This window comes from Ruditapes philippinarum, unplaced genomic scaffold, assembly GCF_026571515.1.
Source record: "Ruditapes philippinarum isolate M1 unplaced genomic scaffold, ASM2657151v2 ctg1243_1_1_1_1, whole genome shotgun sequence".
Classification (NCBI taxonomy): domain Eukaryota; kingdom Metazoa; phylum Mollusca; class Bivalvia; order Venerida; family Veneridae; genus Ruditapes; species Ruditapes philippinarum.
In genome coordinates, this window is record NW_026856925.1 from 30,968 (window position 1) to 50,774 (window position 19,807).

General features: G+C 32.5%; 2 protein-coding genes across 2 annotated transcripts; both read right to left on the minus strand.

Annotated features, from left to right (window-relative positions):
- Positions 1-5,193: 5,193 nt before the first annotated feature.
- On the minus strand, positions 5,194-6,982 carry LOC132748150 (uncharacterized). Its single transcript, XM_060737699.1, has 2 exons — positions 6,670-6,982; positions 5,194-6,079 (listed from the first exon to the last, which is right to left on the minus strand). Exons 1-2 carry the CDS (start codon positions 6,937-6,939, stop codon positions 5,669-5,671), a joined length of 681 nt encoding a protein of 226 aa, XP_060593682.1. The 5' UTR covers positions 6,940-6,982; the 3' UTR covers positions 5,194-5,668.
- A 4,148-nt stretch (positions 6,983-11,130) lies between these two features.
- On the minus strand, positions 11,131-19,797 carry LOC132748152 (phosphatidylinositol N-acetylglucosaminyltransferase subunit C-like). Its single transcript, XM_060737701.1, has 7 exons — positions 19,646-19,797; positions 17,135-17,204; positions 16,650-16,795; positions 15,346-15,514; positions 14,415-14,562; positions 13,396-13,562; positions 11,131-12,115 (listed from the first exon to the last, which is right to left on the minus strand). Exons 1-7 carry the CDS (start codon positions 19,749-19,751, stop codon positions 12,073-12,075), a joined length of 849 nt encoding a protein of 282 aa, XP_060593684.1. The 5' UTR covers positions 19,752-19,797; the 3' UTR covers positions 11,131-12,072.
- Positions 19,798-19,807: the final 10 nt, after the last annotated feature.

Genomic DNA, 19,807 nt, shown 5'->3' on the forward strand with positions numbered 1-19,807 from the left:
CTATCTATAGTTCTTACACTTACATATGATAAGTTGAAGCGTTTTACCCGGGCACGACGTTCAAAGACTTACACAACTGTGAGAAATGAGTAGTTCTGTGTGGTCAATTATTAATATTCTTTGAAATGATAGTGATACACCACATAAATAATTAATGATAAAGCTAGCTATAAAGAATTGCAAAATGCAACACACTTAATTAACAGCGCAGACGGTAGTTATCAAAGCGCTGAAAGCACCATCGCCAGATAGCCACGGCCGAACCATTAACATTAAATTTTATCAGATTACATGTTATGTTTCATGTTAACTGTTAGTATCCGACGATGTGAAAGCACTAGGTGATTCAGTGTTGTAAAGCAATTGAAAATTATAAAATGTTTTATAAAACATCTTATGTTTTCACTAATTTCAAAGAAACCCAAATAAGAATTATTTTGTAAAAAACAATAATTTTATTTTAATAAAAGAAGCAAGAGTATACATATGCTGTGTTAACCTCATCTGTTAAGGGCAACTATCAATAACATCTTATATATATTTAAAAGGGGCATAACTCTTAAAAGTATTGCCATTATTCGTACAATTCTGCATAGTCATGGTAATTAAATAATTACTAATGCCAAGTCGAAAGTTTTGATAATTTTGAAATTATCTTACTAATAATGAGTTATTTTGACAAATATTCCAAAATAAAAATATAATAATGCCTCTTGTCTTTCAATGTGCCTTGCTATTTTTAACAATTATTCCGAGATCATCTTACTAATAAAAAATTATTTTGACAAAAAGTCCAAGTTAAAAAAGGGGCAAAATATATCTTTCAGAATAATGCCTCTTGTCATGCAACTGTGCCTTGCAATGTTAAACAATTATTTCAAGATTCATGCTGATATTTTTAAAAAATATTCTGGTAATGCTACATTAAAGTTTTTGCATGATGACAACTAAATTGCAGCGTGCATAATACTCGAAACAGATAAGGTAATAAAATTGTATTTATTGTCCAGGTCAAGCAAATACAACTGGCAAGACGAACTTGTTTGGTATGAGATAAAACACAACACTTGGGTTGAATGAAATAGGGCATTTATTAAATGCCATAAATGACAAATGTTACATAATAACAAACATGACAATCAAAATACACTTTCAAATAGAAAACAATCTTAGCAAAAGTTATAATGGATGACACAATGTAGAACAAAAACACCTTAACAAATATAATTTTATAATATGAACTGCTGATCAAAAAGAAAATTGATCAAAAAATAGTTTTCAAATCGTGGTCGACTCGCCCAGGAAAAACCATAGTCTGGAAACCTGTGCCCTTTTATCTTGTGTCTAGTACCACTTGATGTAGGGCTACATCCTTGAAAAATATTTTACAAATTCTGTACATGAATAAGTGTATTACATATGACTAGATGATAAGTATTTATGATAAACAATAAAAAATTTGAAAGAGATAATATAACATCGACTAGTTTGATAAATATTTGCAAGAACAATATACATATAATGTACCTCATGAATAGTGACACAAGTATTTTGGGATAAACAATAAGTGAAAGGATTGTATTCATGAACAATAAATGAAATGGTATTTATATCAACTACACAAAATGAAAGAGGAGGGTGGAGTTGGAGGAGGTGGATTTTAGTAATAAAGAATGTCAAGATATCCTTCTTCGCCAAAATTATTTCTTTGTGATAGATCTAATGTAATCATTGGTTAATTAACATCACATGATTTAGGTCTTGATATTGATTGGATAAGACATACTTAGCTAAAACCCGGGTAATATTCTGTACAGTACAGTGATGAGAATATGTCTCAACCCGGTACGGAATTAGACCGAATCCGTTGTAGTCTAGAAAGTAGTTCTTTTAAATTTTGAAGTGGCCCAATTTAAGTCATCTCTAGTTAGATTGGTCATAATAAAAGTGTATTTATTGCATGTGTGTAGTTTTTGTATGTTATATGACGACTTTAAAAGTTGTTTTTTGTGTATTCTCCAGGAACTCATTTGTTGGCGGAAGGATTAAAGATGTAGCACCCACCAGCAGTCAGGAGTTTTTAAAGTGGTGAATTTAAACAGTGTTACAACAGAATGAAGATTTCTGAAAAAAGTAGACGGCTAACCTATTATATTTTGGGCCTCATTTGACTTAGATAGTGTTGATGTTTAAAGTTGAAGACAGTATATAATTTATCAAGAACAGTGAAATCCAGAATTAAGCCTCAAATGTGACTGATTTACTATAGAACAAAGAATACGAAAATTCAACGGGCCGAGACCAAAAGGGACCAATGACATAAATAATTTTATGTGAGCATAAAATCTTATGTATGCAATATAAAATACTAAAGAATCGTGTCCTTGAGACAGACAGTCATGTTAAAATCAAGTGTCAAGATTTGAGAATCAGAATCAAACTATTACTTTTTTCAATAACATAAATGTCTGTCATATTGCGAGTCATTCATGCAAGTTTTGTTTCGTACAGGAATGATACTAAAATTAGAATGGCATTGATCCAGGTTTAGAGCATGATCTTTATTTTATCGTAACAAAACAACAAACCACGTGCGAGGTATATGTTCTTATTACATAATTTAAATAGAATAATAATAATAATAATAATAATAATAATAATAAATTATAGTAATAATAATAATAATAATAATAAATAAATAAATATTATTTAATAAATAAATAGATAAATAAATAAATATAAATAAATAAATAAATAAATAAAATGTTCTAGTACAAAAAATATCATTCATCATAATAATATCCACAATAAATCACTTACAATTTTATTTAATTAATTTCAGCCTGGTTCCACGATATCAAGTTTTGGTACACTATATAACAAGAAAAGCATTGATGCAAAGCATCAAAGGGCGTCCAAGCAAGAAATGCAGCAAGTGAAGATGAACTAGTACACATATGATGACAAGATATTCTTATAAACTACCAGAAATGTATACCACTTATGAATGAGCGGACGAAAGACATTGTTCATTATGAACTTTGATTGGCATGCTAGAGATTAGAATATTACTTGTTATTTCTTTATGATCGTGGTTATTAATAGCAACGGATATACATGTATGCAATCATTTATAATCCATATGTGTAACGCATGATCAACACGTACCACACATTTGTCCCTTATTATGTTATCGCGATTAGCGAAGACCCCCTTAAGGTATCTGTTCACACTTTAAGTTAGTAAAAATATGACACTGGTTATATTACCATGTTGATCATGTTGAGCATAATTGTTTATTATACAATAATTGTAATATCTATTAATTTTAATTAAAAAAAAATACAAATTTTATGAATATTGTTTTCTTTTATTCTTTTTTGTGTTTTATGTGCTATTTTAATACTGAGTTTTTACTACTCTTTTTTATTAAAATTGTAAAATAAATTTTAAGAATTCAATTGTCATATTGACCGACGATTATAAGTCAAAGCTTAACTGGAAAAAGTCAGTAAATTATGGTTTATCTTTCAATATATAATATTGTTTATTCTTAAACCATGTACATTGTATTTTTCTTTATCATTTTTTTAAATTATCGATCAATTGAATAATTCATAAAATCTAATTTGTAACTTTGAATAATTCCTCGGCATCTTTACTAAACACGGATAACAAATTAAATAATTAAATAAAATGTTTCAGAGTTGATAATGTCATTTTAATACCATAAAAAATGTACCTTTTTCTCAATTATTGTACATATCACGGATTTATATTACATATAAATCCGTGTACATATTTATTGTTTTTATCTCATATAGATAAAATGAAACATGCTATTGTTGTTTTTTTTTCTAATTGTAACGATATCAAACATCTACTCCAAAACCGGGAGAGACTGGACAATAAACCTGTGGTACTATTCGCCGGTCACTAGTAAATCCTGGTCAAAATAGACCGGGAGAGACCGGCATTTACCGATAGGAGTGATAAATAGATATATCTATAAATAGGTTTTTGGAATATTTAGGTCATCAACTGATCATTCTAGGATACATGTACAACAATAACATACCATGCTAACCGACTGTGTACTACAAAATGATAAATACAAAACCCCGAAGGGCGCGATTTATTGACGGAAAAGGTTATTTCATTTGAAAATGTTTGCATTGCGAAAATTCATTGTAACATATCGCGACATTTCATTCTTATTTAATAATCAAGCACCCGCATACCGATCGGAATTTTCGGCTTTTATTATGACCGACTAAAAGGCTCGAGAAGTTGCTGTCGCCCTTTCACAAAATCTGATCTCATTCCATAAGAGCGCCGCGCTTCGGCGCGGGCGCCAATTACATGAAATCAGAAAATTGTACAGTCAATTGTTTGTATACGGAGAAGCGATAATATTATCTTTCCAGTTGACCAAAATGTTTCGCAACAAAGCCAGAAATCTAAAATGGGTCCCGAAGTGTTAAGCGGATATATGAGAATGTTTTTATTTACTTTTTTGTATTGAGGTCTGACAAAATAAATCGTATGAATAATGCATCTTATAAAATCACATAAGACTCGGCTGCTTTGCAGTCGAATAAATAGTACATGTGTTGCTAAATAACAAACAAACATAAAATACGAGTAAATTCTTGTTTTAATGCATTTCAAACTTCAATAGGTCTTTCTTTTCAGGTATTTATGTTTATAGAAAGTTTGGTTATCATTTTAAGATAATAGATAAATTCCAAAGAGGTACTGACATACTACCACCTCACAATCAAGCAGACTTAGGGGTGCCAAACGGCTGGTCACGTGATCAATCGAATAATTTACTTAATTTGTAAGGGAAAAATAGTAAGAATAAGTTGAAAAAAAAAAGAAATAAAAAAAGGTACAGATCAAGTCTTATAACATATTCAATTCTATTAAATTGGTTTTGAAGAAGCAAAAGTTCTGAAACTGCGTTAAATATTGAAATATTTTGTGAAAATGTTGGTGAAAAGAAAATAAAAACTTAAGATAATTTATTTCAGTGTTGTCTCAATAGTAATGACATAATTAACTTAACAGAAAAAGTATGACTTAATTATATTTTCTTTACTTTAGTTTCGATGTTTCATTTTGTATTTTCAAACACTATTTTCATTGCATCATTTTTATGCAAGAATAATTATATATGAATATTTCATTCACTGAAATAGTGAAGATAATCAATCGATGTTAACTGATTAGATGATTATGTGTTTGAAAGTACATCTTGAAAACTTTACAGAACTGAACAATGGAAATGTGATTCTATTTAGTGAGCGCCTTTTCTTAAAAAGATGAAAATATTTTGTAACTAAAATAGTAGGAAATAATTGAAAAATGTAATATGAAAATATACCTACTATTTTCACAACGAAAATTAAAATTTGCTTGTAACGTATAAAAAAACAGTTAAACAATTGAGAAACAATTTATGTGCAAATATTTCTTTTATCTTTTTAAAACTGATAAAACCGTTTGAAGTTTATGCTCACAGTGATTTTTTTTTTAAAAAAAAGTTTCTTTTTTCATTTATTGGTACAAATATTGTGTTGAATTATACAAATTATATCACGTGACCAGCAAAAATTTAGAAATAAGTCTACTTGTCGTGGGTTTAAGTCTATCAGCACGAGATTTAAAATGAAATTGATTCGACGTTCTCAATTTCCAGGACGTCCTCTTTCAGCCCATTTCCGGTTATGTAGTCTGCTTCATTGGCACGTGCGGAACTTATCATCTCAATCAAAATGTCACTGGAACTTACACACAAGCTGTGTGAATCTGCATTAACTTTTTTCAAAAGCTTTTTCTCTTTCCTTTTCTCAAACCATGCCATGATGAAACCAAAGCAGCTAGGAAATTTTGCGCGTTCTCTCTTGTCGTCTGCAACTTCAATTTCAAGGAACGCTTCAAATGGCTTATGAACCACTTGATCATCTCTCTTGTCGTCTGCAACTTCAATTTCAAGGAACGCTTCAAACGGCTTATGGATCTCGTGATCATCTCTCTCAGTCGCTTCTGTAATGGATTTTTGCTTTTGCTCAGCCTGAAAAATTATAAGACAAAAATAAATCGGACGTCTACATGAATTATCATTATTATTCAACATCTAAAATTGCTTATCTTTTTATCTTCATGCAAGCTTCCGTTTTATACGCAAGAATCAATTATGAATTGTCTTCACATTGTACATGTTTTACGACCCCCTTGAATACACCTATGGAAATCACGTTGGTATACGCAAAATTTTTCATATTAGATACACGTTTGCTAGTATGTTTTCATCCGAATTTATAAAATGGACTTGTGCAGCATCCATCTTTAGGACTGTCCTTATACTGTCCATTTCTTTCGGGGGAAGGGGGGGGGGGCTTGGGAGGGGGATATGAAGACGAAAATAAAAATCCTGAATGTGCTGGCTAGCCTGGCTGTTAACATTGGCAAAACTTATCATAAACAGTTGATAAAACTTATCATAAACAGTTGATACAACTTATCATACACAGTTGATAAAACTTATCATAATCATTTGGTAAAAATTATCATAAACAGTTGGCAAAACTTATCATGTTTGGATCTAGCAGGGTAAGAATGAATTGTTGATGCTATATTATCTTGAAGTAAATAAAGGCTTACCCTTTTCTTTTTCTTATTCTTCTTCGCTATCTTCTTCCTCATTCTGTTTGACAACTTCTTATCCTTTTTCTTTATTTCATCGGCTATTTCTCTCCTATCTGCTTGGTTCCCTGGTTTTGCCAAGAACATTTCCGCAATTCTTTTCAATCTTTCTTCTTCACTTTCTTTGTTCGTGCTGCTGTAGGTTTTGTAAATGACGTCAGTGTCATCTCCCATGCTTCTGACATCTATAATAGGTGGTAACGGATTTTTATCTTCCTCTTCAGCCATTTTTGGCTGTGAAGAATATTTACGATGTTGATGGTTCGTTGACCAGCGCCGCTTTGTTAATGCCGTCGTCAAGTGACGTTTTGACGTTCAGTTTTTTATGACGTCATTGACGATGCTATTGACGCTGTATCCGTACTAAGCACTTAATGTTTGTCTTCGCATATTTTGGTTTCATCATATATTTTTAAGGGAGGGAGATTTGGGATGAAAGGAATATTTATGTCATAATTCAACAACAGCAACAAATTTTTTTAAATATTTTTTCTTCTTTTTTTTTCAGGCGATTGTTTAGAAATGAGGTGTCTTGGTAGTCTCTTAACCTTTTCCCCTTAAAAGTTAAGGGAGCATATGGGGGTACCTTAATATTTAAAGGAAAAATCGGCCAAAGTTAAGGAATTTTTACCATAAGGAGTTTTATGAATAACAACTCTGGAAATTCTTAAAAACTAAGGGAACTTTTACGTATTTTAAGGGAAATCTTAGAATCTAAGGGATTTCCCCCCTAAAGAGCTTTACGAGTACGACCCCTGGTTTATAGTTGTTAAGTAACGTGGTCAATAACATCCCGGCGGTTCAAAGAGACATGAAAAGCAAACAAGAAAAGCAAATCTTGCAAATTTTGCTAAACATATTTATCTGTTAAACGACCGTCACAGCGGAATTGCGTTCCCAGTACAACCTTTAACGCAGTGAAAACATCAAGATCGCTGTAGGGTCGAGTGAGGAACGAGTCAAGTCGCCGCAAGCACATCCATCATTTCCTCGCAATCCCGAACCACGGCGACGGCCTAGCCACGGCGACTGTTTTGGACATGCAGTAAACAAACGACGATTATCGGCGTTCACATTAAATTTGAACAACGTCCCATGGTAGAAACTCCATGAACATTCAAAGCACTCTAGCTTTAACGTCCTGTAGATGCGGAATAGACCGCCTCCGTGGTCGAGGGGTTAGAGTCGATGACTTCATATCCAGTTACCTCCATGGCGTGGGTTCGATCCCCGGGAGATGCTTTGGTAGTTTAGCGCGAAGGAAGGTAGTCTAGTACTGGTGTAACCCTCCAGGAACGATGGTTAGGAAACTACCCGTCTATATGACAGAAATACTGCTGGGAAAAGGCGTAAAATGAAACAAACAAACAGATGCGGATTATCGACGAAAATTCACATTAATTTCTGGCATGTAATTTAGCGACTCTGTGGCTACCCCGATGCGTTTGCAGTGCGACAAAGTACTAGTTGCCAAATGATAATTTTTTTTTTGTCAACATTTGAATTTTTTATGGAAAAAGTGACAAATGTAAAGCAATTCATCTCAAGTACATGAAGCAGTTAAGTTTATTATTTTTTCAATAACATGTAAAACAAAAGTGTTTATGTGCTTCTGTTAAATTAGAGCAACTAATGTGGTTCCCTTCCTTCTGCTTGCTAGTTGGGTTTTTGATCTTACACCAACACTTTAAAGGTCATATGATTAGATTCCAGCTTTAGAAGTGGAGGAAGAGCTCAAGTGTCCCAGTGTGTATTACGTCAAACATGAGCATGGAATCAGAGAAGAACCACCAACCTGTTACCTAGCTGGATAGATTTATTAAGTGAAATTACTAATTTGAAAACAAAGACCTGGGTGGGATTCAAACCACAGTGGTAAAGGGCAAGTGATTTGGAGTTGGTGACCTTTATCACTCAGACATGAAGATGTTTCCTGCTTAAAATCTAACCTCTAGCTCATTGGGTTTTTTAAAAGAAGATTTTTTAAGTTTTTACTATACACATATAGTTAAAAACAATGACACCTCTGGGGTGGGGCCAGTTTTAACCCCAGGGCTTTTATTTGAACAAACTTTGTAGACACTTACTAGAAGATGTTTCATTCTTAATATCTAAACTCTAGCTATTTGGGTTTTTTCAAAGAAGAGTTTTAAGTTTTTGCCATACACATATAAGGAAAATCAATGACCCCCGGGGCGGGGCCAATTTTGACCCCAGGGCTTTTATTTTAACAAACTTTGTAGACACCCATTAGAACATGTTTCATGCTAAATATCTTAGCTCTAGCTCTTTGGGTTCTTTAAAAGAAGATTTTTTAAGTTTTTAATATATGCATATAGGGAAAATCAATGACCCCCTGGGGCGGGGCCAATTTTGACCCCAGGGCTTTTATTTGAACAAACTTGGTAGACACTCACTAGAAGATGTTTCATGCTTAATATCTAAACTCTAGCTATTTGGGTTTTTTCAAAGAAGATTTTTTAAGTTTTTGCTATACACATATAAGGAAAATCAATGACCCCCGGGGCGGGGCCAATTTTGACCCCAGGGCTTTTATTTGAACAAACTTTGTAGACACCCATTAGAACATGTTTCATGCCAAATATCTTAGCTCTAGCTCTTTGGGTTTTTTAAAAGAAGATATTTAAAGTTTTTTCTTTTGGTTGCCATGGCAACCAGAGTTCTGCATGGAATTAAATTCTTTGAACAATTTTTAAAGGTGACCACCAAAGGAACATTCCTGTGAAGTTTGGATGAAATTGGCTTAGTGGTTTATGAGGAGATGTCATTTAAAGTAAAAGTTTACGGACGGACGACAGACGGACGGACGGACGCCGGACGAAAAGCGATCACAAAAGCTCACCCTGTCACTTTGTGACAGGTGAGCTAAAAAGTATTCTCATTTTAAAGGCCCATTATGCCCAAGAAATGGTTTATTTCTCAGAAGCTTTTTATTTATTTTTTGGTGTTCTGTTATAGTTTCAAAACAATTACTGGCTGATTATTTGAAACTTTTTTGCTTCTGTTTATTTTTGGCAATTACTACGGTTACAGTGATTTAGTATTTTGTATGAAAGTAAAAAAAAACTACTGTATTTACATTTTGATACTTTTATGAAAAATAATTTCACATTCAGCAAAGATCTAACATGTCTCTAAAACCATTATTTAAATGTTTTAAAAAGTAGGAAAATATATTTTAATTCTGACGCATAATATGCCTTTTAAAAATGTGAAAGTCATTGATAAATTGTAAGCTTACCAAAAAGATAAACAAGAGGGCCATGATGGCCCTGAGATCGCTCACCTGTATGTAGGCCCCCCACCCCCCCACAACGTTGCAGGGCCAATTTTAACCCAAGGGCTTTTATTTGCACAAACTTGGTAGACACCCATAAGAAGATGTTTCATGCTAAACATCTATGCTCTAGCTCATTGGGCTTTTTAAAAGAAGATTTTTTTAAAGTTTTTACTATACACATATAGTTAAAAACAATGACACCCCTGGGGCGGGGCCAATTTTGACCCCAGGGCTTTTATTTGAACAAACTTGGTAGACACTTATTATAACATGTTTCATGCCAAATATCTTAGCTCTAACTCTTTGGGTTCTTTAAAAGAAGATTTTTTACTATATGCATATAGGGAAAATCAATGACCCCCTGGGGCGGGGCCAATTTTGACCCCACGGCTTTTATTTGAACAAACTTGGTAGACACCTATTAGAACATGTTTGATGCTCAATATCTTAGCCATAGCTCTTTGAGTTCTTTAAAAGAAGATTTTTTAAGTTTTTACTATATGCATATAGGAAAAATCAATGACCCCCCGGGGCGGGGCCAATTTTGACCCCAGGGCTTTTATTTGAACAAACTTGGTAGACACCCATTAGAACATGTTTCATGCTAAATATCTTAGCTCTAGCTCTTTGGGTTATTTAAAAGAAGATTTTTTAAGTTTTTACTATATGTTTATAGGGAAAATCAATGACCCCCCGGGGCGGGGCCAATTTTGACCCCAGGGCTTTTATTTGAACAAACTTGGTAGAAACACACTAGAAGATGTTTCATGCCAAATATCTAAGCTCTAGCTCTTATGGTTTTTTAAAAGAAGATATTTAAAGTTTTTTCTTTCGGTTGCCATGGCAACCAGAGTTCTGCATGGAATTAAATTCTTTGAACAATTTTTAAAGGTGACCACCAAAGGAATATTCCTGTGAAGTTTGGATGAAATTGGCTTAGTGGTTTATGAGGAGATGTCATTTAAGTAAAAGTTTACGGACGGACGGACAACGGACGGACGGACGACGGACGGACGCCGGACGAAAAGCGATCACAAAAGCTCACCCTGTCACTTTGTGACAGGTGAGCTAAAAAAGGTAGAAATGGGACATTACTAAGCAATGTTGAATAATAATGTTTTCACATGGTTATCTGCCCTTTCTAAAATTCATTCAGATTTTGATATTGAAAAAGTACTTATATTTAAAAAGAAATACTGTTGATTGTTTTTGAGAAATGGGTCGTAGCAAAACAAAAACATAAGATGGGCAGTAAATGAGGAATGCAAATTTGTTTGAAGGTTCAGATGTATTTTTTTCCCATTAAAATAAAGACTTCTTCATAACTTTATTACTACATACAATTTGGCTAAACTATCATTAACATAACATGTGACCAGATATAAACAAAAATTAAATTTGTTATTCAAGTTGTCAAGCTATCTACTGACTACTGTTTCTCTACTTTTCTAAACAATTTAGTTTTATATTCACTGATATATTTCTGAATCAAGTAGTATTTAGAAAATTTTGTGACATTATGCCAATTCAAGTGTAAATGGCCAGTGAACAAGTCAAAATCAAAAAGACTTAACATTTTTGCCATACTTGTGTTACATTTTATATTACTACAAAAAATAATCAATAATCCACATGACCAACAAGACTGCTGCACTTTTTATAATTACAATTTCTATTGTCTCTTAATCATTTTAAATAATGTTTCTTGCAATCTCCATGGACAACTTATTCTGAGTTACACTATTCTGGAAAGTTGTACTTGTCTTTTAAACCAAGTTTGCAACATGGTTTCTTTAATCAATCCTTTTTCTACTAGATTCCATGGATGATCTTTCCTCAACATAATGAATACACCCAGTCCCTCTCCCAACAACTCCAACACAGCCCAACATCTTCCAACACAGCCCAACATCTCCCATGCAGCCCAACATTTCCCACGCAGCCCAACATCTTCCACACAGGCCAACATTTTGTTCACTGGCTCAGCAATGCACTTCTATTCTTGGTTGACATAATTATCGTCTAAAGAAATTAGTTACAGTTTTTATCCAATCATACTTTCACTCTTTTATAACTGCCTCATCCCATGGTCCATGAATGTTGCTAAAAATAGATACATTTGTCCATGAATGTTACTAAAAATAGATACATTTGTCCATGAATGTTACTAAAAATAGATACATGTACATCATGTACATTTGTCCATGAATGTTACTAAAAATAGATACATTTGTCCATGAATGTTGCTAAAAATAGATACATTTGTCCATGAATGTTACTAAAAATAGATACATTTGTACATGAATGTTGCTAAAAATAGATTTCGAACAAATATCAACAAAATGTTTAATGAAATCAAGTGCTATAAATGTGATAAAAAGTTAGATGTATACAGATTTCCTGTCACTTGCAGTGTCTATTCTAGAAGGGGGGATTCACTCATATTTTTGAGAATTCCCCCCTATTTTTTCAAAGGCAGGGGGGAAATTTTACATAGAGAAAGAAGGAAAAAGATCAACAAATGAATTTTTTTTCTAATTTTTCGCTAAAAATCCCCCCTATTTTTCAAACCCTAGAATAGACATTGCACTTGGAGGCTTAAGAATGTATTCATAATATTATAAAGTCTGGTTAAATTCTGGCTAAACATTTATTTCAAGTCAAGATTTATCATTTCATTTTTAGATATCAATAAGGACTAAAAGTTGGCTATCAAAATGAAAAGTAGCCAAGTATGGTATGAAAAAACATATACAGAGGATACTTGTTCATTTTGAACAAATAGGCTACAAGAAAAGATATGTCACTGAAAAAGTTGCAATGTTTTCAGAGGCACATAGCATGAATTAAAATATGGATATTTTCCCCACTAACAAAAAACAAACAATTACCCTGTAATCATGAAAGGAAGTGTTGTAGAACCAATGATCTTCCATGAATTTCTTGATGATTTTTTTTCACCCTAAAGTACTCAAGCAGGAATGTTTGTTTTGTTAGTCTAATTTTATGTTGATTTCTACACATTTTTTTCATATCTCAGCAGTCAATCTGACTGGCTTTCCAAGATAGCCATACAGTAAATTAGCAATTTGTCAACAAGTGACCCCTAGCTTATCCTGCAAAAAGTAGTTTGTTTATTTGATTTGGTTTTACGTCACACCAACACAGTATAGATCATATGGCCATGTTCCAGCTTTAGTGGTGGAGGAGGACTTTAGGAGCCCTTTCGTGCATTATTTCAGGCATGAATGGGCCCCTGAGTAGAATCACCAACGTTCCGTAAGCTAGCTGGATAGCACAAGTAGTAGTGAAACTCCTATAATAATATTTGTAAAGAAGAGGGAATAAACTCTGATTTATATAATGACAAAAATAAAACTTACTTTTTATATGGTTGAAGGGTAATAAGCCACCATGGACAAACAAATGTGATAAAAACTAATGTTATCAACAACAAGAAAGCTGCTGGCATTGAGATATAGGTCAAGGTCACCAGGGTCAGTAGGGAGAGAATTGCTGTCATGGCAACATGGGATGCTGGGATAGCTTGCTGTAAAAAAAGAAAAAAAATGTTTAAGTTTTATAGGGTGATACATGTAGTTGTTTAAATTTATGCTTCAATATATCTATACCTCAATTAAAACATCCTCTACATATAAAACAAGACCTCCGTTGAGACTGTTAATTTACAAGGCTCATGAGAAAAATATGCCTTCAAGGAAGATAGCAAATTTATCATTGCAAATGACTCAGATTTGACTTTTTCATCAAATGTTAAAGAAAAAATATTGTCTAATTTTTTTTCTAGGTAACAAATTAACATACTAGTCATACAAAATAATTGAACATTATGACTTCATTTCATTTTAATACAAAAGAAATCAATTAAATCAAGGTGGCAGTTAGCTGAATGCATAGAAAATCAAACTTGATATAACATACTTGCATGCCAAATATAAACCAATTTAAACCAATTATTTCAATTGAAAATTAATTTAAAAGGGGATATCTCTATTAAAATAATGAGTTGATTGCTACTTCAAAGTTATGCAGTGAAAAAACACTTAACTCATAATCATTAATGCTGCTAAGAATCACACAAAAAGGTGATTTTCATTTTAATTTGGAGTTTATTTCTTCACTTTTTTTTTGCAAATTGTTTTATTTTAAGTGCGAAGTTTCAACCGAGTCGACCATTCAGTAGTTTTGGTGTTACCAACTTACACTAAATAACTTCAACAAAGTGTGATGGCAGTCAACACAGAGGGCAAGTACAACAGCTGATTAGTTGATTAGCTCTCTCTATCCTTCAAATAGTCAAGCTAAAAAATTTGAAAACTATATATATATGTAATATATAATCATCTTTATACTTTAAAAATAACTAATAAAAGCAGCCTACCCTTAAATTTCTCCTCAAAGCTGGCCAGAGGGCAAACAGTTCCACAGCAAACGTGACGGTAGCAAAGGAATGGTGACTTGTATGGAGACGGGACGCTAAACAAACTGATGCGAACAGACCTGCATTCAGGGACAACACACCAGATACCCTGTAAAAAATTGAGATTCAATAAGTCTATATGAATAGTTTCGCAGCTTTAACAAAGTGCTATAATTTGAAAACTTTTAAGTATCTTTAAGTCATTTAACTACTTTATGTATTGCACAATTATAATAAACAACAACAATAACATAAAATTATTATGAAAAGTGTAACTACTACTATACTTAATTCAATATATGCAGTACCAAATACAATTTTTATTTCTCAATAGCTTTTTATTTTTGGTATCCTGTAAATTTTTCAAAAAGTTACTAATATGCCAATTACCTGTACCATCTTTTGCATCTATTGCTTTTAGCAATAACATGTAGTAAAGTTATAGTGATTTAGTATTTTGTATGAAATTAAAGTACTATGTTGTTTACATTTTCTTATGTTTATGACGAATAATTTTATATGCAGCACTTCTTTCTTCAGGTACATACATGTGAACTCCCACTTTCTGCAGCCATATTTTCAAAGATTTGTCTTAAAATAAGGGGTATTTTCACAAATTACAGAAATCTCCCACTTTTTATATGAGCAAATTCTCCTTTCTTTATTGCAAATTCTAAAATCTCCCTTTTTTTAAGAAAAATCTTCCACTTAATCATCAAAAAAGTTCAGATGTACGCAGGTTATAAGCATGTAACATGCTCTAAAACCATTATTTAAACATTATAAAACTCATGTGTTCTCTTCCTAAAGAATGACAAACTTATTTGTTTTGGAAGCATAATGTGCCTTTACTTCAAACATACAGTTACTAATACATAAAGTAGCTACATACATTTCAGCATCTGCACCGTAGTCATGGAAACAAAGGTTGCCTAGCAACATTACTGTTGTCATGGCGTATATTGTATCTGTTGCTATGGTTTCTGTCAGTGACACCAGCACAGGAGATAAACAATAACTAAACCCGGCAAAAATCATCACAGTTTTCAGGTCAGCCAAAACTGTAGAAAGGAATAACAATATTGAAAATTTCACCTCTATACTAATAGTAGATAAAACAAAAGCATGACATGCAATGTTTTTTTTTAATTCTAAGTTAAATTGTAGTATAACAAAGATTTTTGACGAGTTTCCATATATTCCAAACAACTTTTTATAGGTCATATAACCTGTCAAGAATCTTTGCAACAAATTTATAATATAGCAAACTTCCTTTATTTGAAAGAAAAATGTAATTTCTTAATAATATACAGTTGAATGCTTTGTTTTAATATCTTTGTAATAAAATTCCTTAAAATAACAATGGACTATAGTGCAAATTTAAAAGCACAACAATTCAATACTGCCTGAAAGGTGGGGTGGATCTTTATTGGGCCTGAAAGTCTTTCATTATATTGTATATAGTACAAATTTACAAAAAGATTGATACAGTTTTAGTTATTCTTTGTACTGAAAACCTTTAAACTTACTACTTCCATAACTAAATTTAATATACATATTTCGTAACCTTAGTGCATTTATGAGTTAAATCCTATTAAATCATGTAAAGAGTTAACCTGTAACTACACTAAGGTGACGATTTTTGGGGAAAAGTAAATAAAATAAAAACATTTTGTCCTTCTTTCATGTCAAATAAAGTATTGTTTGCCCATTTCAGTCATTTCTTATTTTTCAGGTAAAAAGTGTTACATTTTTGTATTATTAATAATTTCTTAAACGGGTTTGAATAAAAGTAAAATTTGAAAATTAATGTTCTCACCATTCAAAGATGTGAATAATTTTAGAGAATCACTGAAAAAAAGTTTTCGCAACAAAATATATAAAAAAAAACACATTTGAAAAATACATACAATTGTATTTTTCATATTACTCATAGGGATTATTAAAGATGCTTTGATCTGAAATTATACCCCTACCGCTACCCCCTCCTTCCAGATCCTGTTACAACCCCCAAAAATATGATTTAAAGTCAATTACCACATTTAGCATTCATAACTACAATAATATGACACTATGTGGAAATTGACTTTAAATCAGATTTTTGGGAGTTGTAACAGGGACTGGAGGGAGTGGGGAGGGGGTATTGGTAGGGGATTATATCAGATCAAAGCGTCTTATCCCTGTGGTATTACTTACAAGTTCTGATTGACCTTACATCTCGTTGTAACAAGCAATTAGCCAGGTAACCAATGAAAGTTAATCCACCAGATATATACACCAGTGTCTCTGCTGCCAACACTTTCACATCCATAAAAATAAACACCATCACAAAAATGCATACACTGAAACCATAAAAATAGAGAGAAAAGTGAAGGATATTTTATTAACCTTTTTTTTTAAAGGCTCTCCAGTGTTTTTTTGTTGTTTTTTTTAACATGAAAGGACTTGAAATATTTTTCAAGACTTGTATACCATTTGATGTACATTGAAGGTCTAGACAAAAAAACTTGTGTGCGAAATTTCAAATCATACCACAACTCTATTTTCCAAGAATAATTATTTTTATTTTGCAAAGAGACCAAAAAATTAAAAGCCTATTGTGGCTTTCGAAGGGCAATTAGGGTCTAAATATTCATCAATTTGAAACACATGTATAATGATTTTCTATGTAAATTGCTTACCTACAGAGCTGTTGGGTTACCACACCAGATTCTTTAACAACTTTCCAATATTCATAATTCCGTGTATGTACTGAAATTACAACATACATATGTATCTTCACAATTAAAACTAGATTCATCTGTAGCAAAGCATGCTTGACTTTTGACATTATTGTAAGGTGGCCAGTCACATGACACTCATAACCAGTTGAAATTGTGGTTAAATTTGTTACTATTTTTTTAGAGACAAGTGTGTCAATGTCTTTGATACACTTACATGTATTTATAGAATAGATAAGATAGTTTCTCTTTTTTTTTAAATAACTTTGATGTTTCTGATGTTTATATCAATGGCAGAGTCTGTAACTTTCCTTTCTTGGTACATTTAAGACAAGCGTTTTTTTCCATAATAAAACTGTTGAATGTTCTTTCCTTTGTTTCAGTATCCTGTTTAATACTATTACAAATTTAACTTGAAAACTAGTGCTACATTTCTGAAGACCAAGTAAAATATTATGCAAGGGTTTGTAACCTTTATATGCACATTTTATGAATAAATGAATGGGCAAAATCCAGTTTAAAGTCTGTTGTGAAGCAGTGGAAATTGTTACAATAATGCCATTTCTGTAGCAAACACAAAGAACTTGCAAAACTTAAATCTAAGTTTGATTTAGGCATAATTACTAATGAAAGTTTGGATTTCAATGTTTTCAATGTAAATGTACCTCTGAACCAATGGTGGCTGCTTTGTGCCATTTGTGTTTTGACATTTTAACTTGTTAATTCTCGACTTTTTGCTTGGTGGGGTCGCGGGTTTAATAAATAAAAGTTCACCCCGCGCCCCAACAAATTAGGGTGTTATCGCTCCGCTCCCCAGCCATTTTAACTTGTGAATTATCGACTTTCTGTCTTGGACGCAGGGCGAAAACACACAAATTATTGGGGATGCGGGGCAAAGTTTTATTTTAAAAAAATTGCCCTGCACACCCGCTTATTAGTTTGTTTTCGTCCTGGGCCCCGTCTTTTTATTTCTTAAATCTCGCACTGGGCCCCCATGGGACAAATTCTCATCTATTAAACTTCGTACCGCTTCTAAACTAATTTCCACTGTTTTCCCTCCACGCCCGTCAATTAAACATGTAAATTATCGACTTTTTGTTTTAGCTGGGTCGCAGGGCGAAAACACGAATGGCACATTGAATCAGCCACCATACTATATAAACCAATCACCTTACCCTCTTCTTCTTCTTCAGAGAATTGAAGCCGATATTTTAAAAGTTATTTTAAATGTTTTCCACTGGTAAATGCATCTAATAGGAAATGCATTTTTCCTAAGTGTCTTATTCACACTAGGTTTAAATAATTGAAATATCTTTCTTTGATTCTTTTCTGGCCTTTTCAATAAAGTACATTTCCTTTTCAGATTTACAGTCAAATCGGCCCCAAGTTAGATCGGCCCCAAGTCGAATCGGCCCCAAAATAGTCAAATCGGCCTCAAGTGAAATCGGCCTCAAGTCAGATCGGCCCCATTTTTTTAATTTTCTTTATTCATTTTTAATTTTCTTTTTTTTAAATGCTGCATGCATATTGATAAAAAAACAATTGTGTGGATGGGAATACCAAATGAGAAACCATGGATTACAAAGAAAACAAGAACAAAACATATAATAATCAAATTTATTGTCTGAGTATAACGTTTAACATGTACATCTTCAATGTACTATAAACATATGAAACATGATAAATGTAACTGTATGAGGCATATGAGGTTTTTCACACAGCTAATTTAAAGCAATCAAGTGTGAACAACATGCTACTTGAAACGTCACACTCTTTAATTGGATGGATATCACTATAAATAAGTATTTTTCGGACAAAATAATCATGATAGAACAGAGCATACATACTTTATTTCTGACTGGGGCTTAACACACATCATCACAACGAATATCACAACATACATATACATGTCTATTTATTATAATGCATGCACCAAGAAATCATGTTATAATAAATTCAAACAGTTATACTCACATACATGTAATTATAGAAAAGGTTTTGTTTTTTTTTAATAAAGGGGACAGTTTGAGAATTTACGCTTATATATGATTGCATCTCAATATTTATTTTTTATCAATAAACTATAATTTAAATCAAAAACTACTCTTTAAAAAAGTTGAATTTAGAAATAAAATTTTATTTTTTACTTATTTTGCTATGGCAATTAATTCACCATTATTTTTAAGTATAGGCCTATATAGCTGTTAGTCACAAAAATAACTTTAGGGCCGATTTGACTAGTTTTGAGGCAAATTTGACTAGTTTTGGGGCCGATTTGACTAGTTTAGGGCCGATTTGACTTTTTGAAATTGTTGTGTGGCCGATTTGACTAATTTTTGAGGCCGATTTGACTAATTTTGGGGCCGATTTGACTTGGGGCCGATATGACTTGGGGCCGATTTGACTAGTTTGCTCCTTTTCATGGCAAAATTTGTTTCCATTTACAGTTAGAAGTGTATTAAAATGTCTTACAATTCTTCTTCAGTTCATCTAGGAAAGTATCATCAACATAATGGTCTGGGAACCCTTGGTCCTCGTACAATATTTTTTTCCATTTCTTCATTATGCCATCCACCATCTTTAAGTCATGTGACCACACATAGACTGAGCATGGAAATATAATAATTTTTCTAA

Bases quoted from the DNA above. Each gene is read 5' to 3' on its own strand.
- LOC132748150 (XM_060737699.1), bottom strand. From the start codon at position 6,939: ATGGCTGAAGAGGAAGATAAAAATCCGTTACCACCTATTATAGATGTC. The intron at 6,080-6,669 runs GTAAGCCTTTAT...ATAATTTTTCAG, and splicing joins AGAATAAGAAAAAGAAAAGG to GCTGAGCAAAAGCAAAAATC.
- LOC132748152 (XM_060737701.1), bottom strand. From the start codon at position 19,751: ATGGTGGATGGCATAATGAAGAAATGGAAAAAAATATTGTACGAGGAC. The intron at 13,563-14,414 runs GTAGGCTGCTTT...CTTTTTTTACAG, and splicing joins CTTTGAGGAGAAATTTAAGG to CAAGCTATCCCAGCATCCCA. The intron at 12,116-13,395 runs GTAAGTTTTATT...ATCTATTTTTAG, and splicing joins ACCCTTCAACCATATAAAAA to CAACATTCATGGACCATGGG.